Here is a 23,533-nt window from a genome sequence, read left to right as displayed (position 1 = left end):
GGGTAGGAGAATTTTGAGAACCTTCGTAGACATGCACAATTAAAGCATAAGGGTGGGGTAGACCGGGTGGGACCTTCGATTTTGTTTTGGGGGGGGTCTCCCATTCTCCCCACTTCACAAGCTCTTGGCCCGGTAAAGCGCAAGTTTGTACACTAGGTAGACCAGGGGGATTGCAAACCCAGAAAACAAACAACAGTAGAGAAATTGGGGCGTTAGCCCAGTTGTCGGGGTAAATGGGGGCTCGGGTTACCCACGCGGTGTGAACTTTCTACGGATCACTTATGGAGGGAGTTGAAGGAAGGGAGGGAAAAGAACCCGCCCCAGGGGGTCCGCGTGGCGAGGTCTGTGCTCGCTGGGGGAGGTGTCTACCTATGCCGGAGCGGGGGGGGGGCGGAGGGAGGGTGTCACGTAGTGGGCGGGAAAAGGAGCCTACCACGAGCGGCGGGCTAATTGGCTCGAGACATTTTGCGAGCATTGGGAAAAGGTCGTTGAAGGAGTTCGCTGTACAGAGAAAGAGAGAAATCTTAAAAAAGAGTGCCGGGCATGCGCATAGAGAGGATGCCATATTGGAATGAGGCTGTAGTGGGAGCTGGAGGACCCGAGCGGGCGCGCTAGGGAGGCGGCGGGTAGAGAGCGAGTGAGCAAGAGAGGGCGGGTGAGCCGGACCGGCGCCCACTCCGGTCGCCCCCGGGGACCAGGTTCCACAATTCCTGGCAGGACAAACTTAAACAGGTAGGACACCGCCCCAGACACTGTCCCCTCGTCCAACCCGGCCCGCGAGCAGATCTCTGGCCCGCAGGTTGAGTGTGCCGAAAGGCGTCTTTTTTTTTTTTTTCCAGTTTAGTTTTTTTTTTTTTTTTTTTTTTTTAAAGAAGGAAGCTCGAACCAGCCTGGGTGGAGGGGGGGGGGGGGGGCGGGGGGTTGGGGAGGAAGAAGGAGAAAAACCGAAGAGCAGGGGCTGGAGAGGAAATGAGAAGCACTTGAGCGAAGCCTCTAACTCCTCTCTGCGCTCTGGGTTGTCATTTTTTTCTCTTCCCCCACCCCCTTCCCCCTGACTCCCGGCTCTGAAAAGCCAGGCCTTGCGAGAGTCTGTCCGGAGTTGCAAAGTGACCTCGTCCTCCTCCGGGTGCAGTCTGTTCCCTCCCCGCCGCCCACCTTCCTCGTTTATGCACTCGTTTTAGCGACGCAGCCTCCTCTGCCACCTACCCCGGGTTCCCGCGTCTCCTCGGAGCTGGGGGTCTCCCTCTTTTGGTGTGTATTTGGGGGTTAGGGGGTTGGAGAGAGGAAAGTGATGGCGGGGGGGGGGGTGGATCGGAGAGCAGCAAGGGTGGGGTAGGGGCTGTTTCCAAAAATCGCGCAGACATTTGGAATCGCCGGGTTGGAAACATTTGCCTTGTGCAGCGGAATTGAAATTGTCAATAGTAGTTTCGGAGCGAGCTCTAGCAAGGACGATCTTTTTGTTCATTTTTATCACCCTTTGAAGTAATATCCTGTCACTTGGGGCTTCCTTGTGTACACTCATCCTGCCTCTTTTCAGAATTTCTAGCAGGATCGAGCTCTGGAGTTTATTTATTTATTTTTATGTGCGTGTAGTCTTGCTGAAATCCTCTTTAAAAAAAAAAAAGCAACGGCAGGAACTGCTGGATTTTCTTTTTGATTTTTTTTTTTACCTGGAGCGGCTGAACGGGGTTCGGCTGGGAAAAGGAGGGCATTGAGGGTGGGAAGCGGTTGAATTTCGGTGGCCGGACACACGTCCCCAGCCCAGGCAATACTTGTGTTTTCTTGGAAGCGCTACAGCAGCGGGGAAGGAGTCTTTAGGCACCGTGCCAGTTCCAATATGGCGGGCTAAGGTGGCTTTTAAAAACTGAAAATAAAGGTTTTGAGGTGGGAAAAAACCCAACTGAAGTGGCCACGCCTTAGTTTCGACTCTCTTTGGTTACTCCAGGAGCTGCTTTAGCGAATTAAATAGGAAAAAAGAAGTGGAGCGAGCTGTTCCAGTTTTTTCCGTGGTTTATCTGTATTAAGTCCATTGCTAGAGGATACAGGGTGGAGGGGTGCCTTGGGCCAGAACGAGGGTATCCAAGCGCAACTGCTTCCCTCGTGTGTGTGCTTTTGGGGCCGTGTACAACTCAGAATGTGCAGTCAGTCGCTAGGGTGTGTTTAAAGAAACCCCCCCTCCCCCACGCCAACGTGCGTATGAGTCTCAGAACCAGACTCGGCCACGATCTGACGTGACAAACTGCTGACACGAGGTGCAAAATCCACGAGGGCAGAGGGAATGATTAATTTCGCTTTTCTAGGAGACGTGTTTTCTTTCTTCCTCAGCGATGGATCCTGCGTCGAATAGGCGGAGCGAGGAGGTGATTATTATTAAAAAAAACCTAACTGTCCAGGGTACTCTGTTTAATCTCGAGGGCTGCGTGCAGTCAATGGGATTTTATGTGCCAGGGAGATTAGGTATGAGGCACAGTCAGTGATAGGCCCTTGTTTTTCCTCCGCACTCCCCTCAAAGGTGGGAGGTAGGGGGGGCCGTGGGGGAAGTGCGCGGACCTCCCAGCAAAAGGCAAACAAGGTCAGCCCCTAGAGTTGCCAGGTCACTTTCGATTTTTCCGTTCTAAGCAAGCGGGGGGGGGGGGGAGTGCATTTTAGGTAGGAATTGTCCCTTGCTCAGTTTGGGCACCCACTGGACTGCCGCGAGAGTGGCGCCCTCCATCGGGGCTAGGCTGTAGTATTAGGGTGCGAATGGAAGTTGGAGCGCTGGGGAACGGTCCGCATCCGGGGTGTGGATGCGTAAGGGGAGGTCTAGAAGTGGAATTTAGACAGAGAAATTGGAGTCACTCTGGGGATTCTTAGGAAAGCCCAGGACATGGAAAAAAAAGCCACTCAATGTATGATTGTAGTAGCCTAGCTAGACAGGGGTCCCCGACAGGGGTCGCCCGTGTCCACGACGCAGCAAAGGAGTAGGGTAGAGCCGCGGGTCCAGCAGAAAAGACCCTAGGAGAGTGGGCGTTAGTCACGCGCGCCAGTCGCTTGTGGTCTCTAGTGAGGGCTCCTCTGGGAGGACGTTATTCCGCCAGCGAATGGGAAAGCGCATGGGCGAGGTCGAGAAGGCGTTTTTAGAGGATTGGGTTAAAACAGCACTGGCCAGGTCTGTAGTTACTGCAACAACGTGGTCACCCTGCAGTTTTAGGTAGCCAGAGGGTGATTCTATTGGGTGGCTCAGACTCCGCAAAGTCGGGGGGTTCAGTCCGCTCACGGAGTCGGGTGGATGGGAGATGGGAATTACAGACCCCAGCTCAGGTTCTATCTCCTCCCACCTGAGCGATTGGTGGCTGGCGGGACAGGATGCATTTCGTCTTCCCAGGAGGAGCGCGCGGCGCGTCCCCGGCACTCCCAGCCTGCGCTTAAGCGCGTCCTCGGGGAACATCCGTGGGCTCCGCTGAGGTGGGGACAAACACAAAATGGTTCTGTGTTTGTAAACTGCGATTTCAGCCATGGTTCCCTCCCCTCTTCCTCCCGGCGTTGCGGCTGATGAGCGCAGCTCACCCCAAGGCTTCAAACCTACAATTTTGCATCGGGTCGGGCCTTGGAAGCGAGTATCCAGGTAATTCCAAAGAATATTCCACAGGGTTGTCGCAGGGCCCAATTATTCCTTTTTCAGGGGGAGCGGTGGGAAAAGGGAGGAGCTGAGTTCAAGCGTCCATCGCTACACAGAGGGGACTTGGGGCACGTGGAGTGAGGGGACCTTTGCGCATTAAATCTGAGGGGGGGGGTGAACTCTGGAGCCCTGGGAGTAGCACGTGTGAGGGCACCTCCTGGTTGTCACTGCGGCATCCAGGAGTTCAGAGTCAAAGCCCGGGAAAGCCTGATTCAGAGAGAGTGCCCAAACTCTTGAATTTCACTTGTGGAGTTTTACAGGTATTGTGGAGTTGGTGGATTGGGTGGATTCCAGGAAGAGCATCTAGGGACATTCGTGCACCTTTGCTTTTTTAGTCCACTCTTATTAGCTCCCTATTTTCTCCACGTGCCTGGCTACCACTCGATTTGGGGCACTCAAACTTGGAGATGCTGACTGGGATGGGAAGACCTTTCTCGGTCCATGGATGGGAAGCTACTTTGGATTAGCGGCCCACCACCCTTGGATTGTAAACCATGGTCATTGCCTTTCACTCCCATCTCTCCATCCTGGTACCCGTAGTCAAAAGACCTGGCCTAGCTACACCAAACGAATGGATGGAGTTTCTATCAGGTGGTGGGAAAAAAAGAGCCAGGCTTCTTTTCTGGCGAGAGGTGGTGGTTGAGCAGTTCCTGGTGGTTGAAAAGTCCCCGTAGTGGGGAACAGGCTTTGGTGTTTTGAAGGAATCATTAGCCAGGCTCTTTAAGACAAACATCTGTGGCTTTTTCCCAACTGAGCATTGAATTTGCACTCCCTGGGCCCTCCTAGCCCTTTAGATCTTTAACTTGGCTTTTCTTTGAGAATCTACCGACCCACCTACCTTCGAGGGGCAGGAAAAATGTACACATTTGCTAGGTCCTTTGTACAAGTTCTCTTCTGCTGGTGAGACTCCTTCCTAGGCCAGTGCCAAACACAGTGGGTAGGGATGGGCATCAGGGCAGCCCGAATCTCAGAAAACAGCAGCAGCCATCTGTTGCCTAGATCTGCTTGTGTGACAAGGAACCCCACACAGTCAGGTTGGCTGAGAGATATTACAGACCATATTAAAAGTCATTGGCCCTTTATAGGTGTAAATAACTTACTTCCATGATTCTTGACTCAGCAAAACAAAACCCCAGAGATTCCAAGACCCCTTACGTTTTGCTGAGTGTGTTTATAAAATTCCTTTCCTGCCCACTCTAGCTGAGGTGACTTTTTTTTTTTGTTCTTCATAGCAATAATACCCCCCAAAGAACTCTGGGAAGAAATAGGAAGTGTTAACAACATTGCTCTGAGCTGAGCCCAAATGCATGCGATTCAGTTTATTTAATAAGTTTTGGACCGTAACTCCATGCACCCAAACCCCAAACTTTCTGGGGCTCACACTTAAGCCTTACAACTTTGCCTGCAGATATCAGAGAAGGAGTTTTATCTTTTGGAAAAGTTTGTCGTGAACAAGAAAAGTTCTCCTGTGGGGTCTAAATACCCTCCAGGCTGGTCTAGTCGGGTTTGGATAATATTTCTCTCTTTGCATGTCAGGATTAGGGACTTTGTGTTTACGTAAGACTGTAGGGATCAAAAGGGAATTTATCTTGTCAGGAAGTAGAAGCCTGGAAAGGACCAAACCGATACTGAGATTCGTAATACAGAATGCATCCTATGCCTCCCTCCCCACCCCCCCCATCCCCAAATCTCACATCCACATTGCTTTAATTATTAACTTGCTGTCCCTGGTCTACAATTGAAAGTAAACTTAGGGAAACCCCGACTTGCTGCAACAAACTGGACGGTTATCCTGCACATTCAGTTTGATAACCCAGTCGTGTCTGCCTCGTTTGTATATAAGGAAGATTGCTGATAGGAGGAGAGAGGGGAAAGTTAGGAGGCGTGGCCTCTGCTTTTCAGAGATTGACGGCTCTGTTGAGCTGTCTGACCTGGGATGAATGTAGCTACCAAGTCTGAGCCTTCTCGTCTGCAAAAGGACACCAGACTGGAGACCGACTGGGTGATGTCCCTGTTACCACGAGGGACCAGAAACAAAGAGACGAAGGCCATGACACACCGTGCTAAGTATGCTCGGGCTTCACGTCGTCCCCAAAGCCTAGTAGGACAGGACTGGCCTTAGGTGACAGTGTGTGTGACGTAAGGTCTGAGAGCAGCTGGCCAGTCATAGGCCACGGTGCAGAAGCTGTTTATTGTTCAGGGATGTAAGAGCCACATGAGGCCTTGTTTTTGATTTCTGCTCTGAAGAGTAATGCTGGGCCTGGGTTTGGGGAGGCCTCTTTGGATGCAGCTCATGAAGAAATTCACTCCCGGTTTGACTTGAGCGTAATCATCCCTAGGTATCAAATGCTCCTCTCCAGGAAGCTCTGTGCACAGCCCTCTCCAAGACTGTGTGGGTAATCAGACTGCTTTGGCTAATATCTGCATTGTATCTTGATGACTAGGACATACTGGTAGCCAGTGAGAAAGTGTCCACTATCTACTGGAAGACTCAAAGCCTTCTATGTTCTGCCTTTGAGTTTGGCCACTGGGCAGTAGATCCTTTGTAAGATCAGGGCAGTTTTTTTATTTTTTGTAAGAGTTAAGTACACTGTTGCTATCTTCAGACCCACCAGCAGAGGGCGTCAGATCCCATTACAGGTGGTTGTGGGCCACCATGTGGTTGCTGGGAATTGAACTCAGGATCTCTGGAAGAGCAGTCGGTGCTCTTAACCGCCGAGCCATCTCTCAGCCCAGTATTTTTTTATTATTACTCTTTGCACGCTTAAGCACACGTGTGTTTCAATCTATATATTGAAATCCTACATGAGGCCTATTCTTTAATCAATCAGGTCTCTTCCCTCCCTCCCTCTCTCCCTCCTCTTTCCATTCTTCCATCCATCCATTCTTCCTTCCTTTCTCCTTATCTGGTTTTGACCCATTTTTTTCTTTAGCGTGCTGTATTAGTTCAACACCCATCCAGTAATCTTATTGGGAGAGGGGAGAGGAGGGGCTCTGGAAGGTACCTGTGATACATCAGGGAGGCAGAATGTGATAGTGGTTACCTGTGTGCCTTCTGTGCTGTTCAAATGCACAGGCAACCTCCTTTAACTTAAGGCTGGCAAATTTTTATTCTGGGAGTTTTTTCCCTCTACAGTTTTATTTCCTGAGGAAAAGAGATATCGGACCGTGCTGATCCCTGGTAAATGTAGTCGTTTTGCTTTCTTTTCCTCACATTTGCTCAAAACTAATCCATGCACTGAACTCTGTGTTGCTAGAGTCTGGAATTCCAACTGCAAGTTCCTGCAAGGTTTCCTGCTAAGCACCAGGTCGCTTTGACAGAGGACATCCATCTCTGAAGATCCCGAGAGGAGTTTGTGAGTGTCATGGATTAATCTGGCTGTTCAAAATTGTTCTTAACGCTACTGGCGGCCGCGTTAAACTCCTGCAGTTTGCCGGCCACTCTTCCTATTGTCCTGTACTGTTCTTTTATCCTTTATTACTTTTGAGACAGGATCTCATTCTGTGGCTCAGGCTGGCCTTGAACTCTTGGGAGTCTTGTTGCTACATCGTGGAATCACAGTTGGGCGTCAGTATAGACACTGCCTACAGATCTTCATTGGAGAGAGAGAGTGAGAGCAAGAGAGAGAGGGAAAGAGGGAGAGAGAGGGAGGGAGGGAGAGTGAGAGACAGGGAGAGGGAGAGGGAGAGGCGAGAGCCCATTAGATCACAACTTTGTGAGTTGTCTCATGTGCTATTCCCCTGGTTTTTAAGATAGCCTCTCTCTCTGTCCTGGGACTTATGGATTAAACTAATCAAACAAGCCCCAGGGACCCACTGTGCCTATCTCCTAAGTTCTGAGATTACTAGCGTGTGCCACCAATACTGCACTTCATGTTTGAGGGGCAAGCACTTTGCAGACAGATATCTCCCCAGCCCTCCCTTCAAATATCATAAGTAATTTAAATGGAAATTTTATTGCGGGACTTTAAATGTCTGTCTCCAGAAACTAAGACACATCTCCAGGTAGACCTTATCTTCCTTATAGAAGAGAAGACTGGGGCCTTCTTTTATTTTGGTGCATTCTTTTATTCCCTTTTTGCCCCATTTGAGAAGGCTTCTGTTTTGCAGCTGAGAGCCTAGTACTTGGAGGGGTTAAAATGTCTAGGATTTCATGTTGGTAAGTGATATTTCTATACAGTGTATCACGCTGGCTTAACCTACAGCCCATAGGCTGAACGGGACCAAGTACAGCTATGAATGCTGCCTGACTCAAAACATTAACACATATTTGCTTTCCTTGTGAGGATCAATTGTGTGGCTTTTTGGTATGAAGATACCTGATAACGGTGTCTTCTCGTGTCATGAGGGGGGACAATCTGTCTTCTGCAAATTTCTATATGTTTTCTGAGCTCTTTCTTAAGTAAACTAGGGTGTTTTTTATTTACTCTGCGTAAATTATCAGTTTCCTCAGCTAAATCCCCGTGCATTTAAAGGATATGATTTATTAAAGTTCGATGTATATGCAAATCTGCGTCTTAAACACACGGAATCCCCCAGACTTGTGTGAATTCCCCTCAGACGGTGGAGCTCTGAAGGCTTGCTTTCTGATTTCAGGATTTTAAAGAGGTCGCTCCCAGGATTGGTGGTCATTTCACTGTTCTGGTTGCCTGCTTGAACTGCTTTTGTGCACATGTTTATATGGTCTAGGTGGGTTGTGTGTGGTATATGTATGTGCGACTGCGTGGCTATGTGCTTATGTGTCCATGTGTGTGTGCAAACGCATGTGGAGACCAGTGGTTTAGAACGTCTTCTTCCTTTGCTCCCCACCTTGATGTTTGAGATAGGGTCTCTCACTGAACCTGGAACACATTGGTTGAGCTATACCTTCTGGCCTCCAAGCTCCAGGGATCTGCCTCTTCACGCCCCCATACCACTGAGACTGGAGACTCTTATGTAGTGCAGGGGATCCAAACTCACTCCTCATACTTGCATGGCAGGCGCTATCGTGCCTAGGAAATGTTTCCTTATTGTAAGGTTGGTTGATGCCATCTCTGGCCTGTAGACAGTGGCCGGGCATCTGTCTGGTTTGAAGTTCTCGTTTCCTAAGCATCGCCCAGAACAGTGGACCCTGTCCATTAGACAGCACCTATGCAGTCCAGCGCACAGGAAGCTCCTGTAAATTTCTTCACCATCCGAATTCTCACGACTGAGTAGTCATTGTCTGGTTAGTCTTAATCAACTCCTGTGTAGTTGCATAACATGGAGTAGATGTTTAATAGTCTCACCTTCTAGGAATGTGGGATGACGCTGTAATTTATTCTTTTTAATATTAGTAGAACATGCAAGATCTCGTATTTGGAGTTTGGGGAATGGAATCAGGGGAACCATGTCTGTGCAAATTTTAAAACTTAAGTTTCTTCTTGGGCCAGGCTTGGTGGTGAATATCTTTACTCCCAAGACTCAAGAAGCAGAGGTTGGTGGATATCTGAATTTGGGCCAACCTGGTCTACATAGTGAGACATTACCTCAAAAAAAAAAAAGCTTTTAGGTTAATCAAGTAAGGGAGAGAAACACTCTACTTTTGTGTGACCAGGAGAAAGGAGAACCCTGGAGAGGGGTTTGCCCCCTCTCCTCTCTTCTCCCCTGACTACCCCTCCCTCCCTTCTTTCTTTCCTTCCTTTCTTCTTTCCTTCCTCCTTCCCTCCCTCCTTCCTTCCTTCCTTCCTTTCATTCATTCTTTTTTTTTTTTAAATTTCTTTTGCTTGATTCTATGTCCAGATTTAATCCTTTGTGGCTTGGATGCAAATTCCTGGCACAAGAAACCCTAGTTTGGTACTCTGGTGCCAAAACCTCTTGTGTGCAGGTTGAATTTCCTAATCCAAAAATCTGAAATGCAAAATGCTCTGAAATTGAAAACCTTTTGAGAACTGAAGGGCACCGCATGTGGAAAAGTCCACACCATGAAGTTCTGTTTCGGGTTCATATTGTTAGCAACCCTGTAAAATAGCTGGGAATCGAGGTATCTATCAGAGATCCCAGCACTGGGAAACTTAGGAGACATTGTGAGTTCCAGACCGGTCTTGACTGGATACTCGGTTTTTAAAACAACAAGAATCCCCTGATATCGACTAACTTCAGGCTGTGTGTATAAGAAACACGATAAATTTCATATCTAAACTTGGTTCTCTGTCATCACATTATGTATTTGCATCCTCCAAACTCTGAGGGAAAAAAAAAATCCGAAACCCAAAACACTTTTGGTGCTAAGAATTTTAGATAAGGGAATCTCAACTTATAGTGGTTTTTAACTGGCTAGTTCACAATCTTATCTTTCTTTATAGTGAATGAATAACTTGTGACTAACTAGCTGATAAATGAGTGCACTTTTACGATGGAGTACAGCTGACCAGAATGTTGTAATTTGTTCCTTCTCATAGAAGGCTGTTCTAGTTACATTCCTATTGCTGTGATATTAATTTCCTGACAAAAAGCAAAGGGGAGGAAGGGGCTTATTTGTCTTTTATCCAAACCACTTAAAGATAGGAAGGAGCTTTGAGCAGCTAGCCACAGTATATCCACAGTAAAGGGCAGATGGAAATGAATCTTTGCTCGGACTCAGCTTCTCCACTCATAGATATACAGTCCAGGACCCCCTGCCTAGGGAATGGTGCCACCCACAGTGAGTTGAATCTTCCCGCATCCATTAGTTTAGTTAAGATTCTTCCATATAGAGATGCCCATAGGCCAACCTAATGTAGACAATACTTCATTGAGGTTCTTTTCCGAGGTGATTGATTCCAGGTTGTGTCCAGTTCATGCTTAAAGCTAACCACGACAGAGGCTTACTTTTAAATTTTTAGTTAATTATTTTTCTCTGTGGTATGTGTGAGAGTGCATATGCATGTGCGCTTGTGGAAGGTAGAGGTTGAAAATTCAGTGTCTTTCCCACTATATTGTGAAACAGAGACTCACGCCGAACCTGGGTCTCACTGATTCTGATAGACTGGGTGGCCACTCAGTACTGGGTGTAATAGGTATTTACCATATTTGGTTTTGTTTTATGTGGATGCTGGGACTTGAACTCAGGCCCTTGTGCTGGCAGAACAAGTGCTTTATCAACGGGGGAGTCATTTCCGTAGCCAGGGAGGCAATGCCCCTCTGTGAGCGGCTGACCCTGCTCACTTTAATAGTTCCTATAGTGTACAGTGCTTGAGGACTGAGTTAAGGAGGCCCATTAAACTCAGTGAATTAGGGACAATATGTGACCATGGGAGGTGGTAGCTGGCTCCAGCCCTGGTATTTTCTCCTGGAATGCCTGCTATTTCCAACATATCTTATTTCCCAGTATTGGGATATGAATCTGATTGCAAGAAATTAGCATTTCTTATGCCAGGGCGGCAATTAGTGTCAGATTTCAATCTATTTAGAGCGAAAACCAATGAAGTCTGGTTGAAAAATGGAGAGTAAATTGCTGTCTTAATCAAGGTAAGTCAAACTCCGATCGGATGGTAGGTGGCACCATTCCACGGACCTTCTGCCCCAGACAATCAGTCTGTCTTGTTTGGTGATGGGAGGAGGCAGGGCTTGTCTGTTCTCAGGAAGGCTGAGAGTTGGCTGGTGAAAGCCCCAAGTGACATACTTAGTCAGGCATGATTACCAGAATGAGCAGGGTGACAAGGTGCATAAACTAAAAGGGAGGTCGGGGCGCCCGGCACTTAACGCTGCTCTTAAGTGGTCTCCCCAATCTCGGGTGATTCCCAGCTATTCCCAGAAGCCCGTCGCTTCTTAGGAACACGGACGGAGACTCTGGTTTTCCAGAGATCAGATTTTGGTCCCCAATCTGGCCGTGCTTCCTTTAGATGCCTTTGAGGTTTTCATCTTGGATTGGCATCTTTCGAAAGATCCCAAGGTTTCCCGAGCTCCTTTTGGAAGTCCTAGCGTGTGGAGTGACAGTAGCTGCGATTCAGACACTCAGGACTTAGTACGCCTTAGTGTAAATCTTTGCATTTTATTTACTACCGGGGGAAAATAATTACCATTCTTTTTTTCTTTCTGAGTCAGGGAATAAGAGAAATAACCGCAAGGCAAACACAAGTGTAAAAAGAGGTTTTGGAGAATAAAGTTTGCGGAAGTGGATAGCAGCCAGAGAGACGCTGAAGACATGTTCCCGATGGTAGATTAGGAAGGCAAGGATCTAATTTAAGTTTTGTTTATGTTTTTAAAAATGGTGTAAGATAAAAGGAGAAAGGAAGGAGGTCTAGCCTTTGAATGCATGAGTATTGGAATGAACGAGAAAATGAAGTTGAGGAAATTAACCATAATTCCATAAAGTGACCTAGAGGCAAGGAAATTGGCAGAAGCCAGTGAGTACCTCTGCACCTTTAAATAGATTGCCACTGGACACTCTTGGGACATTTCTGAGCCTCCAAAGGCCCGGATGTCAGATGACATTAGAGGGTGGAGGCTGGCAGCCATGGAGGACGCCCTCCCTCACTTTTGAGAATAGGTGGTTTTTCTAACCAAAGATTAAAACTTATTTTACATTACATTTTACATTTTTACGTGTTCGTGTGTGTGTGTGTGTGTGTGTGGTGTGTGTGTGTGTGTGTGTGTGTGTGTGTGTGTGTGTGTGTACACTCATACGTGCCCATCACAGTGTGTGGAAGTCTCTCCTTCCACCAGTGGGACCCTGGGATTGAACTCTGGCCATCAGACTTGGCAACAGTTGCTTTTATCTTGCTGGCCACCAACTTATCGTATCTCCATCCACCTCAGGGATAGGTTAAATTATGCGAGTGCATTAGAAACATCGTCAGGGAGACCAGGCCTGGCGCATACAGCACTCAGTCCTTTCCTGGGGAACCATCGGAGAGTGTGCACCTCCCGCAACAGGCAGAAGCCAAAGGACAGCAGCAGATGCTGTGGAAAGGGGAGAAGAAGTGAAATCTCTAGACAGGACTGTGTCCAGTCAGGAAAGCTCCAGTGTAGACTGGAGTAGACAAGAAGGTACTAGAGGCTCTAGGTATTAGGGTTAAAGATGTATTTTGTTTACTGTTTTATTTAATTTTATTTTCCCGGATTTTTTTTTGTCAAGATCGTGCTCACACTTTATTTAGGAAAGAAAATGCAAAGAGTGTTGAAAACCAGAGAACAATACATGATACACACCGTTTGCCTTAAGAAGTGCTTTGCAGCCATGCAAGAGGGTACAAAGAGAGGCTGGAGGGCCTGTGGCGGTTGCCAACTGAGGGAAGGGGCTTGCTAGGCCCGGCACCGTTATAAAACTGTGTTGGTAGTCCTGCCTCTGGGGGGTTGCAGATAGGATCGACCCTCACTCTTATCAGCTGACTCTATGAGCTGTCGTCTTGTGATATAGAAATGAATACAGGGTTGAATCACTGGTGTCACAAAGACTCTATTAACAACCCCCAGTTGATAAGTGCCACAGAAACCTGCAGATACCTGAATTATTAATTGATATATTCACAGACTTTCCTCTGCTTCCAGAAAAGCTTTGTACTCGACAACATTTTTCAGGTGGGATGACTTTTCTTGTGAATTTACGAATAAACGAGAAAAGGAAGTAGTTGTAGGGTAACACAAACAGGTTGGTTTCTAAGATTGCTTCTCCATTGACAATGTCGGCTATCAAGGCTAGCACGCTCAGTGACGCTAGAGAAAGCCCGTCATGTGCTGCTAGTAGAGGGAAATGGGATCATTTGTAGTTTCGTGGGCTTTGAAATCCCTATGTTCCCTTTTAACGTTATTAAATTAAGTGAATTTGAGAGAGCCAAGAATTGGTGGTGGCTTAGGACGTGTTCCAAAGTCTCTCGCATGTGGCTTCCCAGTGTACCGCTGCTGGATTTGTGGGTATTTAAGTTGTGTGCGTGCGTGTTTGTGTGTATGTGTGCGTGCGTGCGCGTGCTCATGCATCTGTCTGCCTGCCTGCCCATTTGTCTGTCTGTCTGTCTGTCTGCCTGCCTGCCTGCCTGCCTGTCTTGTGGTTCTTTTGTTTGTTTATTTAGTCGGGAGCCTTTTTATTGCACAATGTGTGATGGGCGGTTGAACTGAAGCCTTCTCCCTGCCCTGGAGTTGGACTTTGGATGTCCACACTCAAGGTTACTCACTATCTGCGGCTCTCCCTGTGTGTGTCTTTGCCTGACAGTTCCTTTTCTGGATTCTTTGCTTTGTGTAACTGTGTGTACCACGGAACCCGCATCCTAAAGTCACCCCAATCAAACCTCCTACTCCAATATCACATGATCTTTGAGTTGGGTTACCAGGAAATACCCAAGTCTGCTCACAACAGACCCTAACGAAGGAGCATATGACATCAAATCTCCCCGGGAGTGTTTTCAACTTGTAAAGTTCCTAGGATTTTAAAGGGCTTCTTCTTAGCTCCTGCGGTGAGTCCAGTCAGTTCATTCTACCCTGTATCTACTCACCGGAGCTCACTAAGCAGGGTGGCCTGGCCAGCCTGTGAGTCCCACAGGTCTGCTTGTCTCATGCTCTGCAGTGTTGGAATTGTGTGAGTGCCCCGTGCCTGGCGTTTCTTTTAAACGCTGTCTGGAGATTGCTTGCAAGCAAATCCTAATGCTTGCAAGGCGATCAATCACCTGATTAAACTATCTCCCCAACTCCAGATATTTAAATATCAACTCACTGTGATTAATCCTGTGCAGCACACCCATGATCTGAGTACTTGGGCCACAGAGGGAGAAGAATCAGGAATTCAGTGTCGTTCTTGACTACATAGTCTGAGACTAACCTGAGCTATCGGAGAACCTGTCTCAAATCTTCCTTTCCCCCAGCCTCCAAATGCTGAAATTAACATCCAGATCCTTAGTTACACTGCTTATATTCCGTGTGCTCAGTAGCCACGTGGTGCTTGTGGGTACCACGTGATCACCAGACATGTATGGGACGTTCCTTTGGGTGATGATGACATTCAGAGTTGACAATTCCGCCCTTCTGATTTTAGGTAAGTTTTTTAATCACACCCAGTGAGTGTCCTTGCCACCTCATTTTCACCTTGACAAAGCTTTGTCTAACTCGTGCTAGAGTTAGTCTGTAAGTACACCCCGTGTAGAAGAGGCAGAGCAAGTCTAAGAGGGGGAGAAGGTTTATTGTATTAAATGTGATTCAGATAAAATGATAGTCTGATAGAGAAAATACACAATTAATGCTAAAGAGGCCTTATAGCTCAGCCTTTTGGAGTTGAAAAGGATCTTTGATTGCACGTAATCAAATCTCTTATTTAACTGATGAGAAATGTGTGGCACAGAAAGGTTAATTTGTGTCCCACAGCTCGATAATAGCTTAGTTACTCCATATTCAAGTTAATGGTTCTTTTCAGTGCGCCAAGGAGACTTTAGACGATCCTGTACTCTAGTTCTGTAATTCCTCTGCCTCTACAGCACAGAGCCAACCCTGTTGCCATAGCTTGTAGTAATAAAAGGAAGTTCCCCTTAGAGGCGCAGCTCGCTGAACTTTCTTTATCCTGGGGAAAAGAATCCTGCCACATTTTAATAGACATCTTTAACTTTGGTTTTTGAAGTTACAAGTTTATTTAAAAATACAAGCCAAAAAGGGATGGGTGTATAGCTTCATGGAGGATTTACAGATGAGGGCACACACACACACACACACACACACACACACACACACACACACTGAAAAGGAAATATGCTTCCTTCTAAAAATAGCTCTTTTTGCGGGTTGGAGGTGAGAGTATTGCTGTTAATAAAAGGATTTGCTTTTCAAAATATCCTGTTATTAGCCAGGCATGGCCAACATGCCTGTCTGTCATCCTCGTGTTTGTATATGGCCGCCAGAGGATCGGGAGTTCAAAACTAGCCTTGGCTACATAGAGTGGGAGGCTCATCTGGGCTTTGTGAGATCCTGCGTAAAAAGTAACAACAAACAAAAACTTAAGCATGTGTGTCTTTTATTTTTGTTTTTGTGGAGAGGTAGGGCGGTGCACAGAGGCTCCCAGGCGCTGGGGAGGACATAAGCAGTAAGCTAATCTTCAGCTTAAAATATCCCGCCTTTATTTTGTGAGCTTAATGGATCAATCAGTTGTCACCAGTAAGACTTGACCTCCCATCCCATTTAAAGTAAAATAGACTTTTAAGAAAGGAAAGTAAATATAAATTTATGTGAGAGTAGCGTGCCGTTCTTACATTTAATAGGCTTTCCCCGGAACTACCCATTTCCATAGGATACATTAGTGGCTGAGAGCTGGCTGCGTGTGGATTTGGATTTATTGTAGCGCCAGTGGCTGCATGCTGTGAAAAGATGGTGTTAGGATTATTTTTACCACGTTCTGTTTGATTATGCCTTTCAAACATGTCTCAGAGGCTTGCCCTCTTCATGTCTGTTTCAATTTTACCCTTTGGCCATTTCCTGCCCTTTCTTATTCTGTGTCTGCTCCTCTGTTAGTCAGCTCTTTGCCGCTGCAACAAAAATCCTCGAGGAAAACAAACGGCAAATAAATGAAATGAGGCGGAGGGAAGCGGTCTTAGGGTTTCAGGCTGTGAACAGACACCATGACCAAGGCAAGTCTTAGAAGGACAGCATTTCATTGGGGCTGGCTTACAGGGTCAAAGGTCAGTTCATTATCATCAAGGTGGGAGCAGGGCAGCATCCAGGCAGGCATGGTGCAGGAGGAGCTGAGAGTTCTACATCTTCATCTGAAGGCTGCTAGTGGAAGACTGACTTTCAGGCAGCTAGGAGGAGGGTCTTAAGCCCACACCCACAGTGACACACCCACTCCAACCGGGCCACACCCACTCCAACAGGGCCACACCTCCAAATAGTGGCACTCTCTGGGCCAAGCATACACAAACCATCACAGGAAGGGAGTTTCGTTCTGGCTCATAGGTTCGTGGTGTGTGGTAAGAAGGGGAAGGCCCAAGGTTGTCCTGCTGCACACTGGGCTGTTCACCACCGTATTCAGTGAGTCAGGGTCTCACAGGCAAACCCGGAACTTTCCAACATGGCTTCTGAATCATTGACTGTTGTTCTCTTTGCTTTTATTAGCAAGCCAGATGCCTGGATTATTGCTTACGAACCACTTCAGGTGGATTTATACTTTCTAGTCTGAACCAGGCATTTTCTTCCTTTCTATTTTGATTGAGAAGTAGCCCACGCTCCTCCCAACAGCATGTTTTGATGTAGCAGGTAGATAAATAAATGTTCAGGGAATCAAATCTCAGTGCTGGGTGCCTGGCATTTTTTTCAGCCTCTTCCTGGTGACCAGATCTGTTTCCACACTTGCCATTGCATGATGGATTCACACACTTTTTAAAAAAGTAGCAATTGTGGTATTTGTTTTATTATTATTTTAATTGAAGATGGTTCTTCTTTCATATAATACATCCCAATCAGTTTCTTCTCCAAGCCTCTCTTGCGTCCCCTCTCTCCAAGACCCACTTCTCTTTTCTTACCTGTATTCAGTCATTTACGAACCTACAGCAGACCAGAGATCCAAGTGTTTTCTAGGAAAGAAACCTTAATACTGCTAGAGGTAGACAGGCATATGTGTATGTGGGGTGTATATGTGGTATGTTTGTGCATGTGAATCTGTGCTGTGTGTGACATGTATGTGCTTTTACATGTGTGTTGTGTATGATCTATATGTGCTTTGTGTATATGTCTGTGTTATGTGTAATGTGTCTGTGTTGTATGTGACTCTGTGCTTGTGTGTGTGTGTGTGTGTGTGTGTGTGTTAAGGAGGTGATATTCTTGGACCACTCACCATATGTGAGCTACACATTATCCCACTGCTAGACAACGTTCATTCTTTTCTTGTCTAGCTTTGCCTTTTTGCTGACTTTTTTTATCTACATGTGAAATAAAGAACACATTAATTATATATATGTGCATGTAAATAAAATTATATCAACAATTTATATGTGATACAATGTATAATTGCATATAGATTAAAAAGTATTTTTAGAGAGGATGCATGTGTCCCAGGCCAGCCTTGAACTTTCCATGAAGCCAAGGGTGACCTTGTTCCTCCTGTTTTCCCTCACAAGTGCTGGGTGCTGGGACTCCAGGTGTGTGCTGTCACTTGCGGTTTATGTGGTATTGGAGATCAGCACTCCCAACAGAGCCACATTCTTCTCCCCAAATGAATACATATTTTAAAATGCAGCAGGGTAGTGGTGGTGGTTCCTTTAATCCTAACACTCGTGAGGCCAAGGCAGGTGGATCTCTAAGTTCAACGTTAGCTTTGTCTATAAAGTGAAGATAGCTGGAATTTCATAGAGAAACCCTGCCTCTAAAAACCAAACCAAACCAATCCACCAACCAACCAACCAACCAATCAACCATTTAAAAATGTCACACGGTTGTGCCATGTACCAGAACTGAGGGTGGCTGGCCTTATTCAATATGGCTTCTGGTTTCCTAAGGACTCTAGCATAAATGAACTGTGCTGTAGGATTCTATGGGATCTGCCTGAAATGATACCTCTTTCACATAAAAGGATGTGAAACTAAGAATGGTAGAGCTATTACATGATGAGGAAAGCCGTAGCCATCTCTAATTTGTGAAAATACTCAAACCAGTGTGCCAAAGCTTATATGCACTGTTCTCAGCCCCAACTCACTATGACACAGGATGGCATCTTAAGAGTCAGGGCTGGATGTGGGGTGCTGAGTCTGAGGCGGGTTTGCAACATCACGGCATCAGAGGGGAAATGGCTAGCTACCTGTCTGGTGGGCTACTGTTGTGGACTGTGTTTGTCAGTGAAAAACGTGTCCATGTTAGTGTTGCTAACGAGCTCTAGAAAATAGTTAGCTTTGTGTGCTGTGCCCTTCGTTGTTAGCTCTGTATAGCGATGCGATGTGCCCTTCCTTCTGATTCCTGGTATTTCCGGTTGGCAGCTGCATTACCCTGCTTCTGAACTGTTCTGAGTTGGTACGAGGGTTCTGTAGCCTTAGGAGAGCTACAAGGGTTGATATGATGAATCTGATTGGAGGGCTCTAATCTTCTGTTTTAGGTTGCCTTTGTATCGCTCCCTGAAGGATGAATTAAGGGAGCTCGAGGCATAGTCAACAGCATGGAGAGACGTTTGCCAGTTTTGAAGATCCGCACCTCATCCTCCTCTCTGGAAAGGATTACCAGCCCAGAAAATGGGAATGGGAGTCTTGACACAGGTAGGATTCTGTGCATTGGATTTTTCTGATACTTTGTTTATTGGCCAGTATTTTCTTGAGATGCTCAGGAAACACTGGGGACATGTTTCTAGGTCCCATAGCATTTGCTGTCCCACCCAAGCCACAAGATACAGCACAGACAGCAGCTTTCAAGTTACAAAGGTTTTGGGTCAATATTGACTGTACAAGTCAGTGGCCTAGGTTACAGTGAGATAAGTCTAAATCTCGGTGTCTTCTGCTGGGTCAATGTCTGTAAGTAGCTGTGCGTCCCAACAGATGTTCTGGGGTTCTCATGCTCAGTGACTGTGCAGTGCTACCCCTCAGCCATGTCCCAGGTTAGTTTCAATGGGAAATGCAGAACCGTGAGAGAAGACATTACCGGCATACTCTGCAAAGCAGCCAGCATTCGTTTGGAAAGTATATAGTGTGAAAGAAATTTAGGCTGTGTGAGCCTGTGCGATATAATTGGATCAAAGGAAGCAAAAAAAAATAAACAAAAAACCCCCCAGATTGTGTTTAATTGGATTTTAATATTTAATGAATTTATAAATGCATCTCTAAAAATATTTATGCACTGGTTTATTTTAAAAGGATACTTTATTTTTTTCTGAAAATAGTATTGCATGATTTATATATCAGCAAATTGAAGGCAAGAGAGCCCTATTAATGTTTGCTACAGTGAATTCATACAAACCGTTGCCCATTAACTAGGGGAGAGTTGACCGTTGTCTAATGAATTTGCCAAGTTTGTCCTCACTTTAAAATAATAAGGTGTGTGTGTGTGTGTGTGTGTGTGTGTGTGCGTGCGAGTGTGTGTGTGTTCACTTATATGCCATATGCCATGGTGCCCACGTGGAGATCAGAGTCACAGGACAAGTTGGAGGAGAATCAAACTATCTTCACACTTGGGAGGGAGACCTCTGCCTGCTGAGCCGTCTGCTGGCCCCATCTTTGTGTTCTGATTGAACTTGTCAGTGATTGGAATAAAACCACTGCTTGATATCACCGACCTTACTGGATCAGATTTCTCTGTTCTATGAAGGCCTGTAAATCTGTAAGAGGCGACTGTCTTAGTAGGGCGAAGGCTCATAGTGTCTGTGTCAGAATCAGGCCATCCTCCTGGCTTTTCTACCATGACGGATGGACGAGAAATAGCTCTAAGTACAGCTGGCACCTTGGTTCTCTGCAGAGAAATGGAAATTCTTTTCTGAGAGATCCTTACCCCCCAGGCTGAAGGCTCAGACTAATTGTTCTTTTGTTGATTTGCCCCCTCTTCCTCTCTCTCCTCCTCCCCTCCCTTCCTCTCCTCCTTTCTCCCTCTCCCCCTCTCTCTCCCCCTCCTCTCCTCTCCTCCCTCCCCCTCTCCTCCTCTCCCTTTTTCTCCCCCTCCTCTCCCTCTCTCTCCCCTCTTTTCCCTCTCTTTCCCCCTTCCTTCTCTCCCTCTCCCCCTCCCTCTCTCCCCCTCTCTTTCTCCCCTCCTCCTCTCCCCCCTCCTCTCCCCCCTCCCCCTCTAACCCCTTCTTTCCCCTCCCTCTCCCCCCTCTTCCCCTCTCCCCCTCCCTCTCTCTGTGTGTTCTTGCATGTGCTCCAGTGCCAGCATGTACATACTCTTCACCCCCAGTATCTTTTTCAGTTTATCACCATCTTATTTATTTTTATTGATTATTAGTAACAGTTGAAGCAGGAATTTGTGGGTCACACGTGGGGGAGAGGTCATCAGGTCTCTGTCACAAGCACTTCCACCTACTGACCCTTTGCACCAGCCTTCCACCTATGTTCTGAGGCAAGGCCTCTTGCTGACTGACTAGGGCATCTGCTGGTTTGGTTGGCCTGGCTAACCTATAAGTGTCTCCGTGTCTCTATTAAAGGATTACGGGTATGCTCTCCTGTGGATTCCGGGGATCCACACCCAGGTCCTAACAGTTGTATAGCAAGCCCTTCACGGACTGGGGAGTCTCTCTAGCCACACTTTTTTTTTTTTGTATGATGCTGGAGATTGAACCAGTGGCTTTGAGAATGCTAGGCAGGCACCGCTGTAGTCGTCCTCAACCACTGTCTTTTCTGTCTGCTGAGTGAAGTAATCTTACACTCTGACACTTTGGAAGGTCCTGGCATTGCCCATATTTTTATAGCGCATCCTCTGCACACAGAGTCATTCTGGGAGCTGTGTTGTTTCCAGTAGTAAGTTTTCCTGTTCGCGCAGCTGCCATATCTCTCCCTAGCGTCAGTAGGTTCTGAAGCTCATTACGGATAATCTACTGTCAGGAAATTATTCTTACTGACACGTTACTCAGGACCGTACCAGAGTCTGGGGGTTTCCAGGCTGAAAGCGCTTCGTAGATGCTTACTCATGATTTGTACGTTACTCTCCAGGAGTGGGTGGTTTAAATCAGAGCGCAGCGCTCTGATCCCTAACACTAAGATTTCTACATAACCATTGTGCAGCTTCTGACTCAGGTCTTCCTCACTGAGCTAAAGGCTTACATCCCTGTTTCTTAGTAATTCCTTATGCCCTTGAGATCAGGAGGCGTGGATGGCCCTACCATTCCTGTAGATTACATTAGAATTTTGTGTGTGAATTTCATAAGTGAGCACAATGTATTTTCATCATGCACCTGTCTCCAGCTCCTTCTCTGTTTCCCCCATTGCCCCTTTCAAATTTACGTCTTCTTTCTCCATTATTATTGTTGATATGCCTATACACTATTGAGTCCCACTAGTGTTGCTTAAATGCACTTGAGTGTGGACCTGACCTCGTGAGCATAGAGAAGTTATCGGGGCTTGTCCCGGAAACAAACCAACAAAATAGCCATCCATTGCCTGTAGCTCTTCAATAGGGGTGGGGCCTACGTACCCTTCCTCCCCCTGTACTGGGTGGAATGTTGACTGGCATGGGCAAGCACATTGTTAGGAGTTCATGGATGCAACACAGCCCCCCGGGTTTTAAAAGTGGGTCTAAAACTTTATAGGCTAAATTGAGCAATTTGTTCTCTAAATCACATCTAGGTTTGAATGTTAAAACAGATACGGTTTCTTAAAGGTGAGGATACAGGATGCCAGGTTCAAGTTGCTTGGGTGTGGCGTGTTGGGACCACCCATTCTGAAGTTGGGGTAGTGATGTCATTAATCCTGACCCCGCCTCCCTACACAACTCAGATTCCCCTTTCTTCTTTCTCCTGACCTTCTCCCTCTGTTACGTGACAGACACACGATGGCCTCTCCTTAGCAAGTGACAACAGGTATAATGCTAACTGCTTGAGGGGCTGAGACAGGGAGATCGTGAGCTTGAAGTCAGCCTGGGTTACAGAGGACAAGATTACACTGAGGGCAAAGATGGATAAACAGGGCTAGAATGTGTGGCTCGTTGGTAGAGCCCTTGTTTAGCTTGTGTGAGATATGTGAGGCCTAGGTTCAGAGGGAGAGAGAGGGGGGTGGTGGGAAGGGAGAGAGGAAAGGGGGGGTGTGAGTCTCTACAGCTCTCTCTGGAGAAAAGGATTTTGCCTGATCATCAAGGGACAGAAACCTAGTCTGGTGGCTTCAGTGCATTTCCCTTTGCTTCTTCCTCCTCTCCACTCTGTCCCTGGCTGATTTCGTGCCTTACAAGGATGAGTTTTTCACTCCATCTATCCCAGCTGAGACTAAACTGAATCTCTCTCACTGGTAGTTTTTTCTCTCTCTTTTGGCTTTTCCTCAGGAGAGCCCAAATTTTAGCTGGGATGGGAAATAAGACTCAAGGGCACTTCCCCCTAGAAACAAGAGAGTACGCGGCTGAACTAAGTACAGTTAAACAAAGAGGAACCACAGGTCTCCCCAGCGGGCAGAGCACCCCATAGTACCCCGAGGCACGCAGGAATGAAACCCACTTGGATGGCTGGACTTCTGGGTGTCTTCCATCAGAATGAAAGGTAGCAGAGGTAGCAGAAGGTGGGGCTACTGAAATAAAATGCCTTCCGAGACATGGTATGTACAGGGCTGCTCAGTGTAATTTCCTACTGGAGCCTGGGATACTGTACATTCAGTCAAAGCCATCCAGCTTCTGAGGAAAAAGGAAAAAGCTGAACATGTAAACTTGAGTCTTGCTACTACTGTTAGTAGTAATAATAATAATAATGATAATGATTATGATAATGATGATGGTAGTGGTGGTGATAGTGGGGCTAGAGAGGTAGCTCAGTCAATAAAGTCCTTGATTTGAATGCATGAGGACCTGAGTTTGATCCCCAGAACCCCTGTGAAAAAAGTACACTTATCACCCCGGTGCTAGGGAGGCAGAGACGCAGCAATCCTCAGGTTTGTTGACCGCCAGGCTCTCCTAATTGGTGAGCTATTTAGAGAACAGATAGCTCCTGATGAGTGACCATTGGCCCCGACCTGCATGCACACAGCCTCAGACATGCTCCCGTATGCACACACTTATACATGTGCACACACAAAGAATGTGTGTGTGTGTTAAACATATTTCTCTCCATATATATTGTGGATCTGTCTGTGTATGGTAAAGAGACAGGGTTCTTTATGTGATTATGGCTTGCCCAGGCTAGACTTAAATGTACTAATTCCCCTGCCTTGGTCACCCTAGTGCTGTGCTTGGAACTCCTTGGGGATATATCGTTCAGACAACTGGGCCTCTTTTATTTGGGAGAACATGGGTCAACACAGTTAGAAAAGTTCAGGGCTTACTCCTCATTGTGAGAACTAGTTCTTGTGAGTCAATATTTGCACACCC

At 46.7% G+C, this 23,533-nt stretch overlaps 1 protein-coding gene across 6 annotated transcripts in view; it reads left to right on the top strand.

Moving 5' to 3' along the window:
• Positions 1–563: 563 nt before the first annotated feature.
• Sfmbt2 (Scm-like with four mbt domains 2) overlaps positions 564–23,533 on the top strand; it is a 191,790-nt gene continuing 168,820 nt past the window's right edge. For 2 of the 6 annotated variants that reach the window (XM_087590777.1, XM_087590776.1), the window contains exons 1-3: positions 564–732; positions 6,916–7,014; positions 18,651–18,807. In XM_087590777.1, the coding sequence (XP_087446903.1) occupies positions 18,711–18,807 (97 nt within the window). In that variant the 5' untranslated portion in view covers positions 564–732; positions 6,916–7,014; positions 18,651–18,710. 6 annotated transcript variants of the gene reach the window in all.

The sequence above is a fragment of the Rattus norvegicus genome, chromosome 17 (genome assembly GCF_021556685.1).
Source record: "Rattus norvegicus strain SHRSP/BbbUtx chromosome 17, alternate assembly SHRSP_T2T, whole genome shotgun sequence".
In the NCBI taxonomy this organism is placed as follows: domain Eukaryota; kingdom Metazoa; phylum Chordata; class Mammalia; order Rodentia; family Muridae; genus Rattus; species Rattus norvegicus.
Note: the sequence above shows the minus strand (reverse complement) of the source record. Positions and strands in the feature narration are given on the sequence as shown.